The sequence below is a fragment of the Chamaea fasciata genome, unplaced genomic scaffold (assembly GCF_029207755.1).
Source record: "Chamaea fasciata isolate MVZ Bird 193981 ecotype frontalis unplaced genomic scaffold, bChaFas1.0.hap1 SCAF_3, whole genome shotgun sequence".
Taxonomy (NCBI): Eukaryota; Metazoa; Chordata; class Aves; order Passeriformes; family Sylviidae; genus Chamaea; species Chamaea fasciata.
Window position 1 is genome coordinate 81378793 of NW_027094088.1, and position 26268 is coordinate 81405060.

A 26268-nucleotide genomic window follows, 5' to 3' on the forward strand; every position below is an offset into this window, starting at 1 on the left:
CTGCCCTTGCACATTCATTTTATGACACCAAAATCATTTGGAGGCTAGATCACATTAGAAGAGGCTGAAAGCATGAAGTCTCATTCAGTCAGTCTTAAGAAGGCTGCAGGAAATCCTATTGCTGTCTTCAGCTATTTAAAAGGAAAGTATGACAGACTCCTCTTGAACCGTCAAAGTATGAGATGCAACATAGAATTACAATAGGATATTTTGATTTTTTTCACTGTCATATAGTCCAACAGGAAAACTACTTGTCCAGATAGGCTGTGAAATCTCTATCCTCGGCAATACTTAAACACAAAAACCCCATGTGTAACATGGTCTATTTTGGTCTTGTTTTAAGCAGACTATGAGAAAGTGACACACAGAGGTCTCTGCCATCCCACCTCATTCTACAACCACACCCTGGCAACACAGAGACCTCTTCTATACGGAGCTCCCTGCTGACTGGAAGCTGGCTATTAGTCCAGTTGACAAGAAGGATGTGAGGGAAGACCCAGGAAACTACAAACCTGTGGGCCTAACCTCAGTTGCTGGAAAAATTACAGAATATCCCAACTGGGTACTACTGACATGCAATGATCACTCACAGTAAACATGGATTCACAAAAGGAAAGATCTCTAAGTAATTAGTTAAACTAGCTATCCTTAGGACATACCCCCCTAGAAGTTGTGCTAAAACACATGGAGAACAGGGAGGTGATTTGAGAGAGCCAGCACTGCTTCAACATGTGCAACTCTGTCATGCAACCCAGTGGCCTTCAGTGGGGGAGGAGTGCATCAGTGGACAAGGGAAGAGACAGATGTCACCTATCTGGACTTCTTTAAGGCCTTTAACATAGCCCCCCACAACATCCAGCTAAACTGCTTATGTTGTTAAGAAAGGAACTAAACAATCCCAAGAGATTTTGCCAATACTGTTTCACGAGCTCCCACAACCCCAAATTTCCACGTAAAAAGCAGCTCACTCACCACTTCAGACATATCTGCAACTTTACTTCTCACACAAGTTACAGATGTAGTTATGAGATGGTCTGTCTCCTTCAGGCTCTCAGTCAACTTTACAGGTCACCAATTTCCCAACAGTGTAATCACACTGCTCTAAACAACATTAGGATGTACACAATGCAGCACATCTTTTAACAGAAGAGCTGATTCTACCAGGAATTTTAATGCTTACTCTACCACAGAAATTATCCTCAAGAGCAAAAAGTCTAAGCGTAGCACTAAACCAGCAAAGTTCTGGATTCCCTGGGTCAAACACAGTGTACATGTTAACACTGCAATCAGATGACTTTAACATGTATTTACAATAGAACTACTACTGTGTAAATGAGTGACTGCCTAAAAGGATAAAGGAGCACCTCACCTTACTTGAGCCTCCACTGCCTATTTGCTTTAACACTGTATAAACTCTTCCATTGATGACAAGGCATTCATGTGAAGGTATAGAAGCTGGAACCTGTGGACACACAGAAAAGGTTAAGAAATAAATATTGGTACATGCAACAGAACTTAAGAGAGTTCTATTCTTTATTAAGTTAAAATGCTTTAAGTTGTCTTGCTCTTTCTGAAGAAGATAAAGTAGTTTAGAAGAAATAAAGAAACTCCAAATGAAAGCTAGATAGATCCCCATATACTGATCATCATTTGGAGTGTGACATCATTGAACTCTTGCAAAAGGTGCCAATGCTCTTCATACTGGAAATCAAGAAAAGGATGTTCTTTAATAAGGCTGCCCAGATCATTAGGACACCTCCCTCTTTACATATAGCATCAGAAACTACATTACCACTGTAAAAGCACTGCAGGACAAAAAGGCTCTAATTCTTTCTTCTGCCATTAAGTAGGATCTGAAAAGGCTTAGGATGCAGACATAAATGCCCCAGCATTTTGACAAAGTTGGACTGATTTTTCAACACCTGACTTATGTCACCTAATTTTAGACATACACATGAAGTAATTTTGGGAATAATAGACTACTTTCCATTATTCACCCAGGAAGATGAACAGTAACTTCAGATTAAAATATATATATACATATTTATCTTACCTAAAGTAGTTCCCAAAGAAAATATATACTGAAAAAAATGACAGAAAATTGTTACCTGCAAGCCAACTTGATTTTGAAACGGGGTTGCTGGGGTATGTGGTAAATAATAAGGGAACTGGCTGTAGGGAGTAGAAATTTGACATCCTGGTAGAAACTTGTCCTTTACAACTGGTGTGCTGAAACTAACAAAAAATATGAACATTATCTGCATTATTTGTATTTTAGGATAATTTTAACAACAAAGTTGAAATCTTCAGTGTTCCTTGAAAGTTAACCCCTATTGACTAGCAAGAGCCCAAGCCTCCACTTCATTCAAGAATTATCATTATTAAGACCACTTCTTCATTTAGAAATCCTTTTAGAAATACACTGAAACCATAACATACTTACCAAATACTTTTTAAAAACACAAACTTGCTATCTTCAGACAATAGCTGGCACTTCCCAGCAACTGAAAAGTAAGAACTACAAAGCTAGAAGAGCTGACTGTAATAGTTTGAATCAGTTAGTCTTCTCCAGTTTATTGTTATTTATACAAGAACTTTTCAGATTACCTATTTACATACAAAGTAAATATATTGAGACAGATAACTTCCAAAACCCTCACTATTGTCTTGAAAGCTTCAGCTACACTGTGTATGAGCAGAAAGATCATGGATTTAAGAAAACTAAAGATTACAAAAAATCCAATGTTTTTTTTATTTGTTCTCCTGATGTGTCTACCATCTATTTAGTTATATTTCTGAACATACTTTATTTTTTCCCACTATATTTACAGAAACTAATGCCAAGATCAGAACTGGAAAAGAATGTATGAAACTAAGATTTAAATCACAGAAATAAAAAAAAAAGGACAAAACCAGTCCAAAGCATGGTTTTCTTTGAATACAGAAATACTGAGCAATTCTGCATATTTACCATGTACATACAAACTAAGTAAAGAGAATCTAATCAAGCAGTATTATCAAGTCCCTTCATGAAATTGTGGTTCATGCCCTACATATATTATGAATTCTACAGCTATAGAGACAGAGGTCCTACCAACAGAACTGTGCTTACTGGTCATATAACTTTGACCTATATGATTCATCCCAGGACCTATGAAAACAATAAGTAATCATATAATTAGAAAGATTTGCCAACACAGGCATAGGGGTTTATGCCTTATTTAAGGTAACATGGATAAACAAATGCTATAATTTCCTAACATAACTGCTTTGTGCAAGCCTCTGGATTTCTTGAAGTGCTTTTAAAAAACTTCAGACGCTTTAATCACAGAAAATTAAACTTATATATAATTATCAATCTAAAAAGCCTGTCAGCCACATAAAAAAAGTTATCCAAAAGGAAGTGTCATATAGCAGGGATCAGTGAAAAGGTAAATGCTCTCCTAAGGACTTACTGATTTGATGGCAAACATTCAAATGCTGAAAAGGTGCCCAAAAAGGCAAAGGTCCTTAAATGCAATCTGAATCTCAAAGTCATGCACGTTACAGAAGCACTTGGAATGTTTGCTATCTAAACAGAAAAATCTAAGAAGCCCTGTTCAAATCTGCTTAAGTCTTTCCAGAGATCAACTAGAGATGTTATAGCAGGCTTACCAGGCCATATAATCATTAGATGTGGTGCTTGGTGTTCCATAAATGTGGGATGGGTCACTTTTCTTAGAACCAGCATCTGGTGGTGATAATCGTCTTGAAACAGGATGACCACACTGCTCAAGGTTCGTTTGTTTTCCCTACAAGGGGCAAAGCAAGATCTGTCACACGAGGGGCCACAACTAAGAACACAGAAATAATTTCTTCAACATGAGAAGGCTGCTGCTTAGCACACATGTAGTACGTATTTTTGTGACTTTACCTCTCCATAGCAGCTTTTCTGAGACACTTCTTGAGTTGGCATTTTTTTTCTGGCATTAACACAGTTTTGTTTAATTTGCTCCAACTGCTTTCTGTAGCTTTCACCAAAACTACATCGTTGCTGTTGACTTTGACATCTGGGCTCTGGTATCTTCAGATCCAGATGCTGAGCTTTATTTTCTGGAGGGGAAAAAAAACCAAGAAAACAAAACCCACAAGTTATCAAAATGATTCAATATTCAACGCTTGAAAAGTTTCTAGAATAATTTTACCTCATTTTCTAGATCAGACTAAATAAACACAGATGATTTACTGGAATTAGGCCTTAAAAAAACATTAAGGAAGTCCTCAGGCTCCATATTCAATTCAATGTAGTAAAATGGCAACTTTCTTCAAAATCTTAGGATAATACTGTAACAGCAACAGAGATGCAACTGTTTCCTTCACCAACACCCACAATAGGAGTACCTTCATAAATTGCACTACAACATCCCGGGATATTGAGCAGGTTTATAAAGCACTGAAGAAAGGCTTATTACCGTAGTCCAAATTAGAAGTCTGCTGTCTGTGACAATAGGCAACCTGTAATTCAGTGTAATGAAGCCAGAGGCCTAAAGGGACTTGGCACCCTGTCTCCTGGCCACTTTTGCATAGGTAGTACAAGAGTGAAATGGTGGGATGTGACAGCGCAGGCTGCAAACAGCACAACTTAAGAGTGTTCCTTCACAAGCTTGAAAAGTTTTCTTTTCAAGTTACTAGAAAGCAGCATCCCATGCTTAGCAGCTTAGTCCAATTCAGCTGCTGAAGGACTGAACTACCTCAACCAGCATCTCACCTGGAAACATGAATGAAGCACAAACAAGAAAAGTATGACTTGAAACCCAAACTGTTCCCAATGCAAGTCAGTGAGAAAAGTGCACTGGGAGGCTTAAGGGACACCGAAGTTGAAAAATCACCATTTTTCAACTGAAATGTTTCTTTCCTACAATACAGATGTACTTATACAATCCTAAATCCAACTCTTACAATATTAGACATTTCACCTAATTTTTTCAGCAGGATGAGAAAGCCACTTAGGGAACTAGCTTTCTGATGAAACACTGAAGTAGCAAGTAACCATAGGAGGTTACTACATGTGTTCCATATTCCATGAAGTTGGTAAATAATTAGTGGCAGCCTTCTAGATTTTATTAGCCCTGAAATCCATGCTATAAATCCAAGTTGGTTACAACATTTTCCAGAAAGACAACATAATGTAATCTCATGGCATCCCTATTTCTAGCTGACTTCACAACAGTCAAAATCCCTGTACTGATAACCCAGTATCTAGTGAAGTATTTATTTCTGCAATACACCAAAATGGGCTGTTTTTAAAAGAACTTTAGGAATAATTCTCCAAAAGTTACGAATGCAGTAACTTCCACTTTTTGAAAAACATTTTTTTTTGGCAATGCATTTTAAAATATAAGACAGAGTAGACTATTTTCAATGCTCATTCTATTTCAAACTACTCAGACATGACATTAATAGTTACCTTCTCTTTTCATCGCAAGACTTGCATCCACTTTGGTTTTGAGAGTTACAGTTGAATTGGTAGCTGTTTCTGAGCTGCCCTCATCCAACATCTGCAGCTGTAGAGCTGTTTTTTCTTGTGAGGACTAAATAACATAAAAAGCATCTTAAAGAATCAAAGGAAAACTCAAGAGTAGTATCCAAAGGATATTTCCTTAAGGTAATTAAATAGCAGGTGCACCGCAAAGCAAACATGCATCAGGGAACTGTGCAGGTAACACAGACAAGTATTACTGATTCTATTTTTAAATACATCAACATTTTGAATTTCTATAATCCAGTTTCTATAATAAAGGCCTAAATGCTTTCTATTCTCGAATATTCTTTTAGGGAATTAGGACATGAAAATGTAACATATAATAATGTAAGACTTTTGTTTTTTGATGAAAACAGATCTCTAGCAAAAACTGCATTTTATAGCTCCATAGGGAACTATAACTTAGTTGAATTGACTTAATTTAATGAATTTAACTATTCATTAAATAGGGTACTTCCCATGGTAAAATTCATGACTACAGCTGAAAGAGGTCCTGTAGTCAAGTTGAAATCTCTTTATCCCCTCTTCATAAATGATATTCCTAACACCACTCCCATTGCTCCCATCAGGTGTACTATGCAGATAAAACTCTATTTTAATGCCCTATTATGCATAACAGTTTCCAAGTTTAAAAGCCACAATGAATCTTTCTATCCACAAATGATAACTTAAAGGGAAACCCTATATTGTTTCTTTCTTGCATTGAAAAAGGTGTTATTTTTCTTACTAATACCATAGGATAGCTAGGGTTCCTTTCATGTATTTAAAAAACATTTAAGTCACCTGCAAATCTCCCAGGTTGTACAAATCACGCCCATAAGGTTTCGGTTCTGATGATGGAAAAGGTGCAACAAAGGCTGTTTGTTTGGAGCTGGACATTTGCCTGTTGAAGTAACATTCCTAATTACATCACATGCCAACAGTGTGGCAATGGCCTTTTTTGTGAATCAGATGAAAAAAAAGTTGTGTGAAGACTTCTGGCTACAAGCTTCAAATATACAGAAAAGTAGGTCCACTCGGACAGCAAAGTGAGAAACAATACAAAGAAATCCTACAGAATGAGGGTTTAAAAATATTTTGAAAGTTACAAGACTGTTACAAGATTTTAAAATCTCTTATTTTAAAAACTGAACTACATAAACATAGATACTTTGACCTAAACTTATTTCCACTTTAATTTTCATTTCTTTTGAGCTTACTGATTAACCAGAACATGCTTGCTCTTCACCTTTACATGCTTTCATACAGAGAATCCATGTAGTAAGATCAGAAGTAAGGTACTGCAGTACCTGCTGCAACTATAATGACTGTTTGTCTCTATCCTTCAAGTCAAACTTAACATTAACATCTGACATTTCCACTATCCAATAAAAGTGCTACTGAAGAGAAGCATTAAGATCTGTTGTGCTGTAGGTAAAGCCAATAACCATACCTCTTTGTAACACTAGCCGTGAGTGGGACATCTGAATCCTCCACATCATCACCATCATCAGACACTAGGGTAACAGGAATCCTCCCAAATGGGCAAATCTTAGAGCAAATTCAAAGGTTATCAGGTGTGTAAAGCAGAATAAAGAGTTGAAGATTTTAAAGTGTTACATGTTTTACCTGGTTAGATTTGTTTAGTGGTCTCACTGGATTGTGGTAATTAACTAGGGCACCCAGTTCCTGTGACTTCTCTTCCCTAAAAGAAAAAACGAACTCAAAAAAAATCCACAAAACAAAACAAAACACACAACACTCTAGTGTGTGTGTTTGGCTTTGGTTTTAAATGATGTTATAAGACATTAAATAAGAAATTAAGACATTACCTAAATAAAGATCTGGTAACAGTAGAAGAATTGTCACTAGAATCATTCTTTTTTAAGCTTCTGTGATTTCCACCTACATTCTGAAGTCCAGACTCCTGTGTGCTTGATACTGTGGGGAAAATAGCTAGAATCACTCAGATCATATCAAACAAATTCAACTAAATTATTCTAAGCAATTAATTGAGTTAAATTAAACAAGCTGATTTCACTGATAGCAAATTTGAGAGTGGCAAATAAGCTGTGCAAAGTCAGGGAGTATCAAGGCAGGCAATAGCAAACAGTCCATTCACCAGCCCCATCTTAATCAAGAAGAGAATCTTGCTTGATTATTGAAGATTTAGCTGAAGTTTTATGAAGTTCTACATTAATCTTAAAATGAAATGTCTAATCAACTTAATAAATTTTGTAAAAGTATGTATTTCAGATATACTTTATGGTAAACACAACCAGAAATCAAGTTATTTGAAAAGTCATTCTAGAACCTGAAACCCACAAATAAACAGTTCAGAACAACACTGTCTGCCACATTTTTCCCTGCAGAAAAAGGGAAGGTCATTTCTCAGGGACAAAGAAACCACAAGAACTCAGAATATACTACTGAAAATGTATCAACACCTTAATGAACACACATTCATGTTACAACAGTTTTAACTTCTTATTTAGGGAACAATGTGGAGTACAAGCTATTTTAAACACCTTCAGATGAACAATAATCTCTTGAACTTAGCTATTTTCCTGACAAATCCTTTTTTGGAAATTTAAAATAATGTCTGGTTATTTTGATTAAGATCTCTTCAATGCTACAAGTTTTTGGTTTTTTTTTTAAAAGATAGACACTAAAGAACATAGTTTAAAAAAAATCAAAGGCAATAGGAAGTGTTCAATGCCAGGTTGAAGGGTGCTTTGAGCAACCTGGTCTAGTGGTAGATGTTCTTACCCATAGCAGGGGGGTAGAACTAGACAAACTTTAATGTCTCTTCCAACACAAACCATACAAAGACTTTAAAATTTTATATAATATGATCCTCTACATCACACAGGCCTTGTGTTTCATCAGCATATGAAATTATCTGCTTAACCCACAAGATTCATGGCTAGCCACAGCCTTCCAAGAAACTAAAATTCAAGGACTTTTTTTATATAGCACTTCTCTTAACATTTTTAAATTTTTATCAGTTCATAAAAATGGATTTTACTTTTCTTTTGAATTGTCCCATATACCTCTTCTAATTTCAGCCAGAAGTCAGACTTCTGGTAGATGAACAGTGCAGTATTGGCTATTTCTAGTACTTACTGTTTTATAAACTACTTACGCCAACGGACTGAACCACTCATGTAAATAAAACAAGGACCTCAATGCAGTATAGTTTTATTACCAACCCAGGACCATCACCATCTCACAAATGCATCCCATGCTTTCTTTTTTTCCCCAACAAAGATTTTCTTTTTTTTACCACCAAGCTGGCCATTGGACTGTCACATCTAGCTGGTGATCTACAATACTTCCATTCCTTCACAGTCTGAGACAGCCTATCTGCTTCTCATGATGCTCCTGACCACAGTTGGACCCCATGACCTAAGGCTCTCTTCTACCCAGAACAATTCTAAAATGGTCCTGCAACCAACATTTCTTAAACACTAAACTACCTTTTCCCAACCTAACGTGTTTGATTGCACCTGGGCTGTCAAATACTTTAGAATGCTGTGCATGAATGAAAGAGAAGAAAGGAATTAAACCAAAGGTTTCTAGACTTGATGCACGGTTGATATTTGCATCACAACACTAACTGCATGTAACTGTCAAAAGCATTCTATACAATCTTTTGAAGCTGTGAATAAATGCATTTATATATACACCATCCATATTTTCAAATAAAAAACTTTCAAAAGCAGCTCTTCAAATCATACAAAATAGAAAAGACCTAAATGCCAATAAACTAAGAGAGCCTCTGTTGCTCCAGAGGACCATACAAATCCACTGAAAGTCAAATTCAGTGATTTAGGTCATGTATGTCCCAGAGTTGGAGATATTTCAAGCCTGGTGTTATTTACCTTTTAAACTTTAATCTTTAAATAACTAAATTAATACTTAGCATTCTTCAAACACCTAATTACAAATTCATATGAAAAAATAAATGAGCCTACTCTTGCCTCAAAAGTACACTGCTTTCTAACCGGCAGGCAGGGTTTTGCCATGCATTATCACAGGTATTCCCTTGGCTCTGCAGCAGCAAGTCAATAATGTCAGCAAGAAATCATAATCCATAAAGGATATTGCTATTCTTTAATTTAAGGAATACCCTAAATACACCTTAAAGATATTCTCCTGTGGCACAGTACATCAGCAGTGGCAGTTATGATGTCTATATCCAATTAATGACAAACAGAATAAGACAGAAAATAGAGTTTATTAAAAATAATGCCATAGCTGAGTACTATTAAAAGGGTTCACCCCCGCTAGTGTTTCAGTCAAAGGTTGATTCAATAGGTGCCAGGCAAATCTCAAACGCCACTCCTGAAGATAGATCCCTAAGCAAACTAAATCAGACCTATTTTACATTAATTGTGTTCTTACACAAGGCAAAAATGTGAAGCTGTTAGACATCACTCTTGAAAGAGCTAGACACACTTCAATGCTGAAGTCAAACCATATTTTTTGCTTAATTCCACTCCAAAGAAATTCATCTCTTGAAAACTTTAAGAAATAACTGTTCCCTTTTTGAAGTTATATAGGATCCAGCAATAAGGATCACTTAGGATTTATGATACAGTTAAGCACTTCAGTTTTGTACTGATAAACATACGGGGTTTGTCCAAAGTAAAGTTGAAATGGATTCTTTTTCCTAGATTTAACTTCACTGAAATGACTGTCAAAGTTTCCCCAGTCTGTCACAAGATATAGAGACTAAACTACACATATATAGGTTGTTTGGAGGTGTATTTCAGTCCTATTTCTTCTCTACCAAGTAGAGTAGCTTTTACTTCACACTTAGAGCTGCCAGTCCCTATTACACCCTGCAAATGCCTGACAGTCAGAGGAACAACCTCTGCAGAATTACAGAATCCACCATCCCACAGCTCCTGCAAACTACAGTCACTGCACTGAAAATGAAAACAAGCATTGAAGGAATAAGACTCAGTGTAGACAAATATTTCTGTTTATTGGGCAACAGAGATTCTCAGTTTGTATCTAGAAGATACACACCACAGAACACTAGTGATTTTTTTTGCCAGTCTATAATCACAATACACATAAACTGTATTTTAAGAAACTGCAATTACCTGCAAAGTTCTCCTTCTCCTCATCTGAAAGTAACTGCATTTTTTTTAAATGTAAGTTTTGCAGAGCAGTTTCCAACAATTCCAGGGGCACAGCAGAGCACTCCACAGCTTTCTGAAGGATCTGCTTACACTTCTTCTCATTTTCTAAGTGGTAAGAAGCAGAGTTAGAAATCACAGAAGTAAAAAAACAATTATACTGGGGCAAGGTTTTTTTAATGAGATGGTTACAATCCTGTTGTCTTATATTCACTTTGCACAGGGCTATGAAGCCACTGTTCATTAGGGACACCTCCCCTTACATTGCCATTTTAAGGAAACTGCCTGGAAAATTACAAGTGAATTACACAAGCCAATTTTTCACAATAAATCGAATACCAAGTCACAAAATATGCATTCTCAGTAATTTTTTAGTGTTATAGGAATTGTAAGAAAATTCTACTAATTCTAAAATCCATTTTTTTTCTGTAGTATCAACAAGGAAGTATGACCTTTATGGACTTCCATTTAGATCTGACAGGTATAATTTTTATTATGCAGATATTATAAAATATTCTTAATAAACTTCATAGAAATGAAATTTAAAAAGAGCTGTTGTTAAATAAAACATCACTACTCTGGACAGCATTACAGTAAAAAAAAAGGAGTGAAAAGCAAGGATACTTTTTCATTAGAGTTTTAGACACTACTAGCTATAAACAGAACTTTGAAGAGGGCTGGGATGGGAAGCTGAGTGTGTCACCAAAACACATTGAATTTGTCAATTTACATATGTAAACACATACACAGGCATCTATGAGAAAAAGTCAAAGAAGGAAAAAAGTATACTGTAACCACAATACTTGATTTGATTTAAAGAACATCTGGGTAAAATGATGCAAAATTTTGCTACAGTTGCCAGTGGCCCTGAAACCCCAAATGCCCTTTTTCCTCCATTCCAAAGCAGCAAAACAAACCACTTTGTTTTTACGTTCATGCCACGTATGCATATACTTAAGTATTTCTTATAATGTATTATAGTACATTTAAGAGCACCATGTCTCCTGCACTCAAAACTCCACTCATAAATGAAGTTAGACATCACTGCTGCCTGTAGTTCAGGCTGGTGGAAGTGCAGTGTAGGCATCAGGAAATTATGCTTTAAGTAACCTATTTTAAGATTATTAAATGGATGATGTCAAACACCAAAGCAAGGAAGCACCAAAATTAGATGAGCTACAATTTCATTTAAATCAATTTTGTGCTAATTTGTTAGAATTTGGTTTTTAACCATATAGTCAAATATTGTTTTTTCTCATAAATTACTAGCAATGTGGATAGGCTCTAAAAATCCTTAACCAGCATTACGTGATTCTACCTTCGGCTATATTTAGTAACCACACATTGCTTCAACAAGACCTGCTACTCAAAAGCAATTCCTCCTAGTATTATGTGCCTCATTGGGTAAGAAAGAACATGACACCAAAACATCTATGTGAAAAATTAACTGCTTCACCCCCCTTAACAAATGAGCATCCAAGGCACAAAATAAAGCCAGAACTGTTTCTGAGTTTCAATCAGTCCACTTCCTCACATATCAAAAGCCTGAATCAACCACCTTGTCATAAGATTTGAAATAGTCAAGGGTAGAGGTCTATCCATGGTGATGAGTTCTGACTAATACACAGAAAATCTTCAAGTACACCACCCAAGGTACCAAGTAAAGACAAGACAGCTCCTCATCTGAGATATTTAAATGAACTTGTAGTCAGTGTTTAAGTAAAAAAAAAAGCCACAAAGAACAGAGTGGCACTTTTATTGTGTCACTCCATTTCCAGATCACTAATATTCAATTATTAAGAAATCAACATCAATTTACAAATCTAATTTCACAATTTCAACTTGAGCTTGTATCTTGAGCAAAACTGTGAGCTAAGGAAGAGAAGGTGCACTTAAGTGCCAAGCACTGCTGAAATCACTGGGATGAAGAAGCAACAAAGCACTACCCTCCTCCTTTCCCTCTGGCCTAAGTGGACACAGTGAAAAAGGAACAGCTCTCCTAAGTAACAATTTACAACTCACATGTTGCACTAATCCTCTTTGAAGCACCCAGCAGGGACACTGTAGCTCCATACACATTACCAAAGGACACCTAGATCAGCTCAAGGGTAACAGATACAAATCAGAGAGCACAGGGCAGAGAGAACAAAGCTGATCATAAATGGCTTATTTCCTTTGGGATTAGGGCTTCATTTTAGGTTGATTACTTGCTGTCAAAGTAAGATAAACTATTGCATGAACACATCCCATAGCTACAGGATGAATTTAGTCACTGGTAACCGGTAGCAACATTTCTACACTTTATTAAATTACACAATAGGTTTTATTACACTTATTTAACAATATCTTTGTTATTGCAGTATTAGTGTTTAATTATCTGTTTAAATAAACATTCAGTGCTCACTAAATAAATGATTAGCTTCTTTTTACTACTGTTTAGAAGTTCAATACCATAAATTTATATTAGAACAAGGCTGGTCAAACAACTGACTTATGCATAACACAAACTGTGTAATTTCAAGACAAACACGCAAATTTTTATCTTTTTTCCCCATCCTGTACAGGAGTCATTCATAAAACATAACTTGTTCTTCTGGGAGGGCAGTTGGTTCACAGCCTTTCCTGCTGCAATGACAATCAATTTATCAGTTAAGAAAAACTGGAAAATCTGTATGAGTATCTACTTATTGATTTTAACAAAATGGCTCTGCCTCATGCACCACACTTTGAACATCTAAACTATACCCTAAAATACAGTTAATAAGTAGCACTGAAGGAAAAATGTAGAGACAAAACCACTATCAGTAGAAAATAAACAGAAGAAAGGAATAACTAGAAAAATGTATTTAGAATCTAGAGTGTAGACTAGACAGATTAATTTATTTAGTATAGCTAAGTTTGGGGAGATTTCTCATACGTGGCAGTATACAATAACTTGCATGATACTGAAAAAAAACCATGAAAGAAAACTAATCACAAAAATATTAAAATATATCCATTGAGTCTTTTCCATTCAAATAAGAAAACAGCTTTCATGGAATGTGCTTGTCTTTCTCCACAGAGCAAACTGTCAAAGGAACAAATAAACAGGGTGACATAGGTCACTGTTCAAATCACCCATAGAAACAAAAGAGACACCCAAAACTACAAGCCTGTGGGCAGCCAACACAGCCTTGCTAGCAAGTACCAGGGCAACCAAATTGCACCTTGACAGTGTATTTTGGTTTAATAAAAAATATTCAATCTACAGGTGCCATTTGGAAGAAGACAGACTTTCTTCCCCAAGCACGCAAAGTATCTGAGCCTCACTTTTCATTGCAGAAAGAGCCTTATTCAAAAGCTTTCCACTGCAAGACCTAAATTAGAAAAGTAGAAACTATTAACAATTTTCAACTGGTTTGAAGGTTATTTCTAAAACAGAAAAAAACAATGAACTGTGTGCATATTTTCATTTTAAAAATGAACACAGGTTCTCAGTAAAGTTCAATTTAAAAAATCCAGACTTTTTTTCTTTCTAATTCAATACCTATCAGTTTCCTTACAAATTATGTATGGGAGCACAAGTTTAAAACAACAAAACTGAGAACTACACAGAATAGCAACACCAAACAAGTGTTTTTTACACACCTTGTGTTAGCTCAAACTGTGCAAAAGCCACGTGCACAAAAGCAAATTTCTTGCAGTTCAGTCTGGCCAGATGAAATTGGTCCCGGGCCTCCTCTGGGTCTTGAAGGCTGTAAAGACAGCACATTCATAGTTATACAAGGTGAAGAGCCTGAAGAAGATGAAGTTCTATGTGGTGGATGAAGCCTTTAAATAACTTTGAAAAAGCTACCCACCCATAGGTTAAAATTTTCTTCTTTCTTAGAGCAATCAGTGAACTACAAATAAGCAAAGAACTTTAAATTCTAATAATTGAAAGATATCAAGCTGAACGATGCCAAAACTCAAAGGACTCAATCCTTAAGCTCTTTCACATTTCATAGTTCATTTACTTTAGGCAAATTTTAATCCTAGTGTAACATTCAGCCATAGATTGCTGAGCAAGTTAATGCTTACACACAGTACACCAACATTTAAATATTCAAGAGCAACTCCAGCTGATGCAAATACCAGTCAAGATAAAAAAAGGCCTAAATATACATCACTATGAAATACATTAATGTTACATTTCAACTGACATTAAAAAAAAGGGAGCTTAACACTTTTATCAGTAACATCCATAATCAAAGGATAAAGGAATTCTTTCCTAGATTCCCCCTTGGCTCAACAGGTATGAAAAGGTACCACTTAGAAGTGGGAAGAACAAAAGATTTATGACAATGGTTCAAAATAAAAGTACAGAAAAATGCAACATGGAAAGGTAAAGAACATTTTCAGTAGAACTCTGTGGAATTTTGAAGCAAAGAAGTTTTTGATAGTTTAGGCATGTTACTGGACTCATGTAGGTTTACTGAACTCAGTTCTGATCATCCAAAGCAACAGCACAGGCACAGAATAACCAATCTGCAGGCAAAGTCTGAGCCAGAGAAATAAAGCTGTAATGTATGACATTCACTTTCAAAGAGTTAAAATTTAAGTTGATGTAGAAAGCAGCAACAGCCTGGGTAGCAATGCACAGAACAAGACTTAACGCTAGCAATAGGCATTAAGTGCCACACTCTTGGTGGCACTGTGCTACAGCCAGAAGCATTCCACAAGAGCAGGCCTGGCATTGCTAATGTACAATGCAGATAATCATAGAAGCACTAACTGTGTGTTAGAGCACACTCAAGGGCTCTTCAGACAACCTTGGTATTGTATGAGGTGAAAAGGTATTGGCACAGACAGACTGCAGCTAAAGATACCAGGACAAAAAAGGTCCAGTGCAAAGAATGGAATAACCCAGTTTTGCACCTAAAGGATGGGCAGAGATGCGACTGAGAGCAGGCTGGGGAGAAACACCTGGGGGTGAGGGCTGATGAAAAAGTCGACATGAGCCAGCTGTGTGTGCTTGGAGCCCAGGAAGCCAAACAGAATCTTGGGCTGCATCAAGAAGAGCATGGCCAGCAGGTCGGAGGAGTTGATTCTGCCCCTCCGCTCTTGGGAGATCCCACCTGAGACACTGCACTGAGCTCCCAACAGAAAAAAAACCTGTTGGCACAAGCCCAGACAAGGGCCACAAAGATGATTAGGCAGCTGGAGCACCTCTCCTGTAAGGATGGGCTGGGAAAGTTGGGGCTGTTCACCTGGAGAAGAAAAGGTTGCATGAAGACCTAATAGACCTTCCAGTGTCTGAAGGGGGCCTGGAGGGAAGCCGGAAAGGGACTTATTGGTCAGGAACTCCAGTGGTAGGAAAAGTGGGTACAAAATTAAAGAGAAAATGAAGGCCAGGTGTAGAAATTCTTTACTGTGAGGGTGGTGAGACACTGGAACAGGGAGCTTGTGGATGCCCCAGCCCTGGAAGTATTCAAGGCCAGGCTGAAAAGGCCTTGAGCAACCTGGTCTAGTGAGAGGTGTCCCTGCCTACAGCAGAAGGGGCTGGGCCTAGATGATCTTTTAGATCTGTTCCAACCACTTAACATTCCCCAGTCAGAACAAAACAGTGTTGATGGCAGTAGATAGTGCTTCTGAAGTTTGTGATGCTGATTTACTTTTCCACCTTGTTTAGGTGGAACATTTGGGAGAATAGCAAACAATTCCACTGAAAGGCACATTTCCTCTCCCACCCAAGGTAGTATCACCAGAGCACCTATCAGTGTCACTTAACTTGCAGTATCAGTATTGCTTTACTTGCAATAGCTAAAAAATAAACCAGAAGCACTCTACAAAGTCATGAGATGAGATGATTTTCTTTAACAGAAGCTAAAACCAAGTAAAAACAAAATATATAGTACTGGACAAACTGACAGCCAGGAGCAGAGAAGGCAAGAGTAGAATACCAGGGAAATTTCAAACAAAAAAAATTACTAACAATGAGAATAAATTATAAGCAATAAGTAAACATGCCAAACACAAAAGATCCAAATAAGTAGCCACTTATTTGGAGTTTAAGTTAATCTCCAACAATTACGGACAATCAACACTGTTGGGTTTTAGGTCCAACCAGCCAAAAGCAATTTCATTGCCGGTGAGCTTACAGATGTAGTTCATAAATGTGGTTTCATATAAATAATTGATATTATATGCTACTCTGGACAAGGAAATGTTAGCTTATAAAAATGGTTAAGAATAAGCTAATATCTGAAAGTAATTTCCAAATGTGGAATCATCATTTAGGGAAATGCTTATAGTGAAGTTCCAGCAGGATTGATGCTATATCAGATTTGGGTGGGTACATTTTTTAAAAGGGGTTTGGAGTGGGTAGTTCATCTTTTTTTTAAATAAATTTTTATTAGGCTGGTCAGGAAACATATGACTGATGATATTTGCTAATTAAAAAATATGTAGCAGAAAACAAAAAGAGCAGATCTGAGCTACCTAGTGAGCCAGGTAGATTCCATAATGCTGGCTACTAAAGTAGAAGTTATTTTAGTACAGCTGTAGAGTGCATTTTAGTAGTGAAACAAGACAGACTACTCTCCCAGGAAGGTCCCTAGAGGCTGTAGCAGTGAAACAACTGAAGACATTTCAGTGAGACACCACAACTAGAACAGTTCATACTATTAATGCATTAGGAAACTACTGACAGCACCTTTGGCTTTGCTTTCTGCAATACATCACACAGAATACTGAACATAGCTCTTGCACACATCTTAAAAGTATCCACCTCTCAAACCATGTTCAACAGATCAAGTGAAAATAGGTCCAGGTGATTAGGGAGGTAGGAAATAATCTTTCTGAACTGAAACTCCTACAACAAGATAACACAGGTGATTTGATCACTGCTCTGGAAAACAATTTCCACAAACTAGGATCCAGTAGCCTACATTACACAGTTTCTGCTCTGAGGAAAAGCAATTAATCCTTGAATAAAAATACCATCTTGCAATGTATCTTTAAGCTTTTCTGGAAGAGATTCTTTACTCCACTTACACAAAAACACCTTCCCTCTTCAAGATACTAAAGACTCACAAGGTTACTATTCACTCCTGTTCCTCAACAGGAGATTCAACTGATTACTTCCACTGCATGCTTTTAGTAACAGTGATGCAGCAAGATCCATGCAAATGGCAGTGCAGAGAGGTAGACATTCATCACACAGCAAGATGAAATCATATGCCAAGAAGTCAAATAGGGGAAGAACATACAAGAAAAAGATTAGCTATGTTCACTGGAAGATCACCTGCTCAGTTCCGTTAGATTGTTGCATTGTTTAAAATACAGCTCTTCAGCAAAAATATTTGCTGTAATGATAGTTCAAGTGACAAAAGAACCTCTTCTTAAAAAAAATCTAATTATAACCCTGTCCCAAATTATGTCTGAACATATCTGAACAACCACACTGCTCAAATTTGTACTGAAGTAATAAATGACCACAATCAAAACTTATTTTCAAAAAATGATGATCAGACATTCTAAGGCAGCTAATTTAATCAAATTGTGATGAGTCTTTTCTAGTAAGAGAAAAAACATACTAAAATAAAGCTCAAAAAAGGATCTCATGCTATTCTTCCTTGTATCTTACATAGAGAACCAAGAAAAAAGTAGTGTGTTAACATCTCTAAATCAAATAGCTCTAAACAATCATGTTTATTAGCATATACAAAAATTGCAAGTACTGTGGAAAAAACAGATAAGGAGACTAACCAAAGCTACTCACCTTCAAGGACACAGAATGAAAACATCCACACTCAAAATGATAATTTGTTGCAGAAAACACTAATGAAACAAGGTATTTTTATCTTAATTCAAAAACAGAATGATGAGTTCTCATGTTGAAAATTCCTACTTACGCCTTTAATTCAGCAAATCTCACAAGGATGCGAGCATAGCTCTCATCTTGACTGTACTTTTCTGCAGGTAACGCAGCCACTGCTTGACTGTAACGACCAATGAGTCTATTGAGTAGGCTAACATCCATCTGAGGAACACCCTTTTTCTCTAGTTTAAGCAAAAAACAGAGCCAATCTTCTGGATTATTTGTTGTCATCATTATTTGATTGACAGTTCCAGAGTTATCTGACAAAAACAAGGAGATTGATTAAAACAGCAGCAAACATGTACAGAAGAAAACACTTTTTATAAGCTTTTGTGCAAGACAGTTACTGACTATTTTTAAACAAGACTAAAGCAACAGAGCTAAGAAACAAGGAGAGATGAAATTAACTTTATGGTCATTAATATTGAAGAAACATTAAACTTGAAATCCTTTCAGTTAATGGTTCTTGCACTCAGTCTAGGCTAAGATCTTTTGCATAAGTGGCAATAGAGTAACAAAACCAATTACCTGTTGTATCAGCTGCAATTTTAGTATAATTAAATTCATCTGTGATATTCTCTTCATTTCTGTATTTGTTTTTCAGGTTTCTGACTCTATTCATGATTGATGTTATCTGTGGCAATCCTCTTTCACTTAGATCTGTCTCCTCCATCTGCAAGGCACAAGGTTAAAAACCAATGAAGTTCCTGAAGAACCCTGTTGTAGCTCACTTGGATTGGAATTACCATGGGAAAGCCTCTCATGTATAATTTGGAGCTTGAGACTCAACCACATTATGTAACAAATACTCTATTAAGCCTTTGTCAATGTAGTCATACAAGTAAACTTTGCAGAAGACAACTTGGACAAATAAAATGAATTGGTACTTAACTGATCTACCCAAATCCTAACCCATACTTCACAGTAGCCTTTTCCAATAAGGGAATTCAGCATTTGAATAAAAGGGGGAGTAGGATGTGTTGCCTGAAATAGCTTCCAGTCTGCTGCATTAAATCACATTCTGTACTCATAATTAGGCTGGCTTTAGTTTAGCACACAGTGTTAATCCAAGCTCCTTGCCACAGGTTACAGCAATTAGTTCTCACAGTGGGCTAAGCAGAAAAGAATTCACACTCTCCTCTGTTCAAAGGACAAAGACAAGTGACACCTATTTTCAAGTTTCTGAAAGGAGGTTTAGAGATTCAAAGACTTCTTATGAGAAACTTATGCCAAATCCTCAATGTCCCGACAGTTTATCATCAGCTGAGATAATACATGAATAGAGCTGGGAGATAAGAATCTAGACAAACAGAACCGAGAAAGACTGCTAAAATAAACTAAAAAAACCCCTAATAATTTCTTCCTTTTCTGCCTACAATAAACAGCTTTTCCTACATCAATGCTCCATGCATCTAATGAACATGAGAATTCTAATAAAACTGTGGTGAATTTAGTGCATTTTCAGGGAATTTGATGTCCTAATTAATGTGAAGTTGGCCCCAGAAACAAGGAAAGTAATGCGCTTCAGAAAGATTAAATAGGTTCAAATAAAGACTAGAATTAGTTTTTACAGTGAAATGTTGGTCTTTGATCTTCTTACACTTGTGTATAACAAATCAAGAAGTTGCTAGAGGGCTAGAAACTTTGGATGTACTCTTTTTTTTTTTAAGTGAATTATTGCTAGAGAAGGAACTGAATGAAGTTCATCTGCTTTTTAATCCCACTATCTAAAAAACACACCAGGCACTGCTCTCAGGAAAACTCACAAATAACTTTTAGAGCATTTTTCACCAGAAGCTGTCAGGCTTTAGAAGCACCAGGCTCCCAACTTCCCCAAGCAAAGACCAGAAATCACAAAGATTACCATGCCTACAAGAGTTTGCTTGTAAGGCCAAAGTAGGCATATTTCATGTTCATCCTGAACTAGATAACAGCCCACCAAGAACACCAAGCCTGCTCCTGGCTATATAGAAGTGCTGTTTTGGAGGTTCAAAACACAGTTTCACTGTGTAAATTCCAAGACTTAGTCCAGCAAAAGCACCATCCACATCACTACTATGAAGAGGCCTTAGCACCTCAAGGGTCTGGAGGTACACTCAAAAAGCCTCAAGCAAGACCTACAACGAAAAAAGCCCAAAATCCTGTGAAAGCTAAAGACTGTATGCTAAATCAATAGCATCTGAAATACTACTTTTGTTTCACCCAAAAAGAGACAAAGGAACTCCCCTCTCATTAACATTCAAAAATGTACACTGAATAAATTTTAAATTCAAAGCTTGTTTGGAACTTGCTTTAATATCTATTTCTCCCTCAGAGCCGATTCAGGCTGTTCTGAGAGTGGATCTGTAAACTGTCCCATCTTTTGGGGCTGCTAAAAACTCCATAGGGGATTACTACACCAAATACTGTTCATGTGCCATTCTACAGATGATACTTATTTGCTTCATAAAGAAGGTCTTAGTGCACACTGCAGTTTTGCCTTTTAAAACTACTGTAGAAGGAACTACAGGAAATCCAAACTCCAAATCACTTCTTAATGGGTAAGAATACTCAGAGATCTGCTTTTCAGCTGTACCCACTCCCTCAAAGTGTGGAAGAAGTCAGCTTCTCCAGAACCTGAAGCACCAAGACAACCAAAAGAAATTTACCTCATGTTAAGAAATACCACAATATCTCATTACAATTGTAACTGCTAACAATTCCCAGGTGGATTTTGGATTTCTTAAACAAAGTCTTTGTATTTTCCTCATCAGTGTCAAAGGTTCATTATTCTTCTAGCAGCGATAGCTTCCCAAATGCAGTAGACAAACAGAAAAATAAATTTCTGTATAAATTTGATCTTAAGTCTCAACAATACACATCAAACTTACATTTCTGGTGTGCTGTTTGACTACTCAAGGTTCAATGTGTTATGGAGAAAAACTCTCCTGAAGAATGGATGTGCCTTGTCAAAAAGGATGAGTGCCAGACCACCTCAGATGATTCCAAGAACCCAAAGGCAAGAAATGATGTTCTCCATCCTGAAGAAGTTCCTGTGTATCAAAAATTGATGGGTTAAATATTGAAAGCTTACCCTGTAAGTTTTCCTAATCTGCATATCCCAGAAGTACAGTTTTCATCAAAATCAGTAAAACTATTCCTATTTAGTAATAAAAACAGAACAACAACAAAAAAAAAAAGCTTAAAGACAACTTTTTGAATGAGGACAAGCACTTCCAAACATGTCAGCTTGCTCTGACATTCAGAGACTAAAAATTACACTAAGGGCATATTCATCTGCATATTGTCATGATTTGCCAGTAATCTTTCTACTCATACCAATGTTCAACCACAAGCAAGTATTCAGAGGTTTATTTTTTCTTAATCTGCTGCATAACTACTCTTAAAGAAATCATCTGCTGTGAATTTCCCCAGTGTGTGTGTGTGTGTATATATATATATTTAAAATCTGACAACAGCAAATATGTAAACCAGCCACGTGCTGTTACAAAGGCACTAAATAGCAACTGAGGTTATAACTGCAACAGCTACACTGCAGCATAATACCTTGAGATCTAGAAATGCCTACAGGAGAGAAGGTTAGGGACAGGAAACCACATAATGCAGAGATCAGGAAGGACTACCTCTATATAAAGTGTAGTAGCTGAAGTAACTTCAACCCCTCATACAGAACCACTAAACAAGGAGCCAAAGGACAGAGCAGTAAACGGATAAAGTGGCAGCACAGGTTGGCGGGAAGATTCCACGTCTAACACACTCAAAAATACTCACTGATAAAAAAGAAGTAACAGTATCCAGTCTTGAAATACTGTATTTGCTGTATTACACTACTTGTTCTGTTTATGTCCTCTCTGGAGGAGAGGTAAAATGACACCTGGTTCTGAAGCACCTACCCAGGCTTTAAAAAAAAAACAATCTATAAAAGTGCATAACCTTTCTTCTGTTTTGTTTACAAGTCCTAAATTAGGATTTTTTAAAAGGAAAACAAAAACTCCCAACGCTAAGAAAAAGTGCCGTCGATTTAGAAAACGTAACAACATCAGTGAAGAAATAAAATAGACGGATATTAAATTCTAACGTAAGACACAGAAACGACAAGACTCCAAGATGCAAAATAGGGCTAAGTAAGAGAGAGACGGAACAGCAGCGGAGCAGCTGAGGCAATGTGGCATAAACAAAGACCGTGAGGCGGCGAGGGACGTGAGAAGATACAACCAAGTTTCCTCGCCCTCGGGGAGGAAGCCCAGCGAAGCCGCAGCCCCGGAGCTGCCGAGGAGCCCGGCCCAGCTCCGCCGCGGCCTCACCGCAGGCCAGCACTCCCGCTGCCTCCTCACCCACCTTCGCTCACTCCGCTGCACCGCGGCCCGCTCCCCTCACCCTCGCTGTTTCTCCCGGCCCAGCCCGGCCGCCCTCACCGAGGCCGCCGCTGCGGGGCCGGGACGCGGCTCCCACCAAGCGCGTTCGCGCGCTACCCCCGTTTGAATGTGACCGACGCCCCAAGAGCGCCCTTCCCATTGGCCAGAAGGCGGGAGGAAGCGAGCGCTGATTGGCCGCAGGAGGGAAACACGGGCGGGCCGCCCGCCCATTGGCCGGTGTCCGGGCCGTGCGCGGCGGCCGCGGGTCCCAGCGCCCCGCGGGGCTCGAGCTGAGGGGCGGATGCGCAGGCGCGCTGGCGAGGCCGCGGCCCAGTGCTGTGTACGGGTGGGGAGCCCGGCGGTGTCTTCCTTAAATTATGTGTCTGAAAATGCTTTCCTTGTTTGGCCATAGCCGGTTACAGTTTGAAGCTTCATTTAGCTATAACGGAATAGCTGGGCTGTGTGTCCTGACCAGCTTCTTAAGATTACGTCTCCCCGCTACCTTTTCCTCCGAGGGATCCTTCGTAAGCCGATCCCATATCTGCAGTGTGCCTAAGGCTGCTAAAAGCAGCTCCTTCTCTGAGCTGTCCCGTTCTTGGATTATAGTAATGCAAACACACTAAGCGGAACAGTTCGGCCTCTCGGTTTGCATTCTGGGTGTATGCAATAATTTGTCTTCTTTGCAGCAGTGTGCTTCTTCTGATGCTTACGATGTATTCAATATTATGCTTAGTATATTTTCAAAATTGCTAGCACATTATAAAAATCAGGTTTGTATTTATGCCTTATTAATTTGGTAAGTTGCTAATCATTTGCTTGCTGTAGACATCACACAATATCTTAAGACTACAATACCTACACTGGCCTTTCATTGAAATTTATCTCATTCTTCTTTATTCATCTACATTTTAAGTATCTCATCTCGTCTAATCTAGTGATACAGGCTCAGTCTACACTCAACAAAAAGATTTCAAGGAGGAAATTTAGTCCAAACACCTTTTCTAAAATATAACAGATGATCCCATGGGAGTCCCTGTGTTTCTCTACTAAATAAAGTGCAGTTCTAAGGCTAAGTGATTTTTTTTTTGGCATTGCCTAACTCCTCCTTGCATATTCATATTTTTGGTGGGTTTGGTGATTTTGTTGGGTTGGTGGTCTTGCATTCCACCAGAATCCAAATCTAGTGAAAATGTAGAGAAACAAGACAAGTTGCATGAATCTGCTCTGTATCTGGCTTCACCTGAGGGACATGGATGTAGATTATTTAATTAGCAGGAGTTTTGATGGGTGTTAAAGCAGAGGAAAGTTGTGTTCTTCTAGTAAGTGAATAATGCCATAAGGAGCTTTCATTTAATTTTTATAACTGTGACAAGAAATCTTGATACCATATAGATTCCTGGCAAAACCAAAATAAATAGGAGAAAGAAGATGGGATAGATCTAGGGGGGAAAAAATCCAAACAAACGAGAAAAAGAGTCAGAGAAAGAAAGGCTGTAGTACTCATATAAAAAAAAGGAACCTCAATTTGGTATTCTTCAACATAAAATATGCATGGGTTTTGGATGGCTGGTAGAAATATTCTTTATTTGCTTATAAATGTTTATATTTCTCATTTTATTTAATATAAAGTCATAAATAAATAGGGAATTTAAGAGGTATACAAACTGAAGTGTCCACTTAAAGGTAATTCCACTTTGAATGACGGAAGTGAATTGTGAATTGCTATTCTAGTTCCAGACTGGATAACAACCAAAAGGAGAGATAGATCAGTCTTTTGTAATTAGTCACTCTCAGGGGAATGTTGTTTGACTGTTTTAAATAGCTCATCATATGGTAGGATTTCGTATCAGTTTGGATAATAGGATTGCAAATCTAAATGTACAAAGGTACAGGTGAGTCACATAAGATTTTTCAAATGTTGGCAAAATCTTTATACGACACTATGGAGTTTTCTGCGATAGATGTAAGAGCGAGGGTGTTCTTTTGAAAATTTGGAAGCTACTAGCCCATCCTCTCAATTTAGTACTTGAGGTTTAATGTCTGAAGCCCATGAATGGCATATTTAAAAGAAAAAAAAATGGTAGGTCTTTGGTTGCTGCTGTTGTTCAGTGTAGCTGATTTGGTGGAAAGTGCATTTGGAGAAAGCTTTGCTGATTATTTCATGGACACCATCTACTGAGAGTATCTGGACTATTCCTGACTCCCAATGCATTGCTACAACCTGTGGATGTCCATGAGAAGAAGCCAACAAATATTCTAGATGGCAGAGTCACCTCAACAACTTAGTTGTTCTGAAAGCAATGAGTAAGTAACAGCTACTAAGATTTTGAGCAGCAGAAATAATCACCAGATGTCTAGTATTCCCAGTCCTCTTATGTGTTATGTTTCCATGACATACTACCTGTTTGTCCCTATAGACTACTTTGAGATTTATGTGTTATTTTTTTGTTGTTTTTGTGTATCAGTGGATCTTATCCCATGGCATTTCTTCAGTTACAGATTGGATGCATTCTTTGTGACTGGACTTGGTAAGTAAACTTTTTTTCTATATTGGTGGGCATATTCAGTCAATAAAATAATGAGAACCATTGCTCTTTCAGGCTTCTTTGTGTTGTCTGATTCCAGTTTCTGCTGGAGGTCTATAAAATGCACAGTTTTTCATGCACACAAAATACTGATGTAGAAACTGGCTAATCAATAGATTTCAAAAAGGAAGTGTCAAAAAGAAATGTTCAAGCTGTTTGTGTCAGGAAGGATGCCTCAGGGATTGGCTGTAACATTGATGTGTGTATGATATTGGTGACTTTAAATATTTGCTGATTAACTTGATACAAAGATGGTGTTAAGGCTGCAGGCAAATGATTGGGCTCTTGACTAGGGCCTGGATGGAGGTTAGGCTGACTGAGGGGAGGTGGAAATACAGAGAATGTAATGCGAAATTGATCAGCATAAAGTTGTAAGCAGCTGATGAAAGCTACAGATCAAACTGTGAAAGTTGGCTGGATCTCACTCGTTGCTATGGAGGAGCTGTGTGAGGGACAGCCAAACTTCACAGGTATTTGAAGTGGAATATTTTGAAAAGGTCATCCTTCATGTAGCAGGATCATACACCACAAAGAGCGCCTACATAAGCACATCAAGAATACCACCACCACAGAAGTATGAGATCACTTGGGTAACGGTGCCAGCCATACCAGATGTGAATGCATATTTATCAAAACTGGGACCAATGAAGAAAAAGGAATTAGAGGTGGGTTCTGTATGGAGGAGGCTGAGACAGAGAAAAACAGGTGCAATACTCAGTCATAAGCCTAAGTGCCACATTGTCCTCATTTTGGCTGGGATAGAGTTAATTTTTTCCTTATAGGTGGTAAAGTGCTGTGTTTTGGATTTAGTAGAAGAATCCTGCACCCTGATGTTTTG

At 37.6% G+C, this 26268-nt stretch overlaps 1 protein-coding gene across 2 annotated transcripts in view; it reads right to left on the bottom strand.

Moving 5' to 3' along the window:
* TTK (TTK protein kinase) overlaps positions 1-22936 on the bottom strand; it is a 29410-nt gene extending 6474 nt beyond the window's left edge. Inside the window, exons 1-15 of one of the 2 annotated variants that reach the window (XM_066179634.1) lie at positions 22829-22936; positions 21361-21522; positions 19019-19163; positions 18525-18750; positions 14278-14384; positions 10615-10758; positions 7333-7441; positions 7130-7205; positions 6954-7051; positions 6305-6404; positions 5447-5570; positions 3914-4092; positions 3655-3791; positions 2109-2235; positions 1370-1462 (exon numbers count right to left, since the gene is read on the bottom strand). In XM_066179634.1, coding sequence (XP_066035731.1) covers positions 1370-1462; positions 2109-2235; positions 3655-3791; positions 3914-4092; positions 5447-5570; positions 6305-6404; positions 6954-7051; positions 7130-7205; positions 7333-7441; positions 10615-10758; positions 14278-14384; positions 18525-18750; positions 19019-19163 — 1665 coding nt within the window. In that variant the 5' untranslated portion in view covers positions 21361-21522; positions 22829-22936. The remainder of the gene's footprint in view (positions 1-1369; positions 1463-2108; positions 2236-3654; positions 3792-3913; positions 4093-5446; positions 5571-6304; positions 6405-6953; positions 7052-7129; positions 7206-7332; positions 7442-10614; positions 10759-14277; positions 14385-18524; positions 18751-19018; positions 19164-21360; positions 21523-22828) is intronic. The other variant, XM_066179635.1, reaches the window with a different exon arrangement.
* Positions 22937-26268: the final 3332 nt, after the last annotated feature.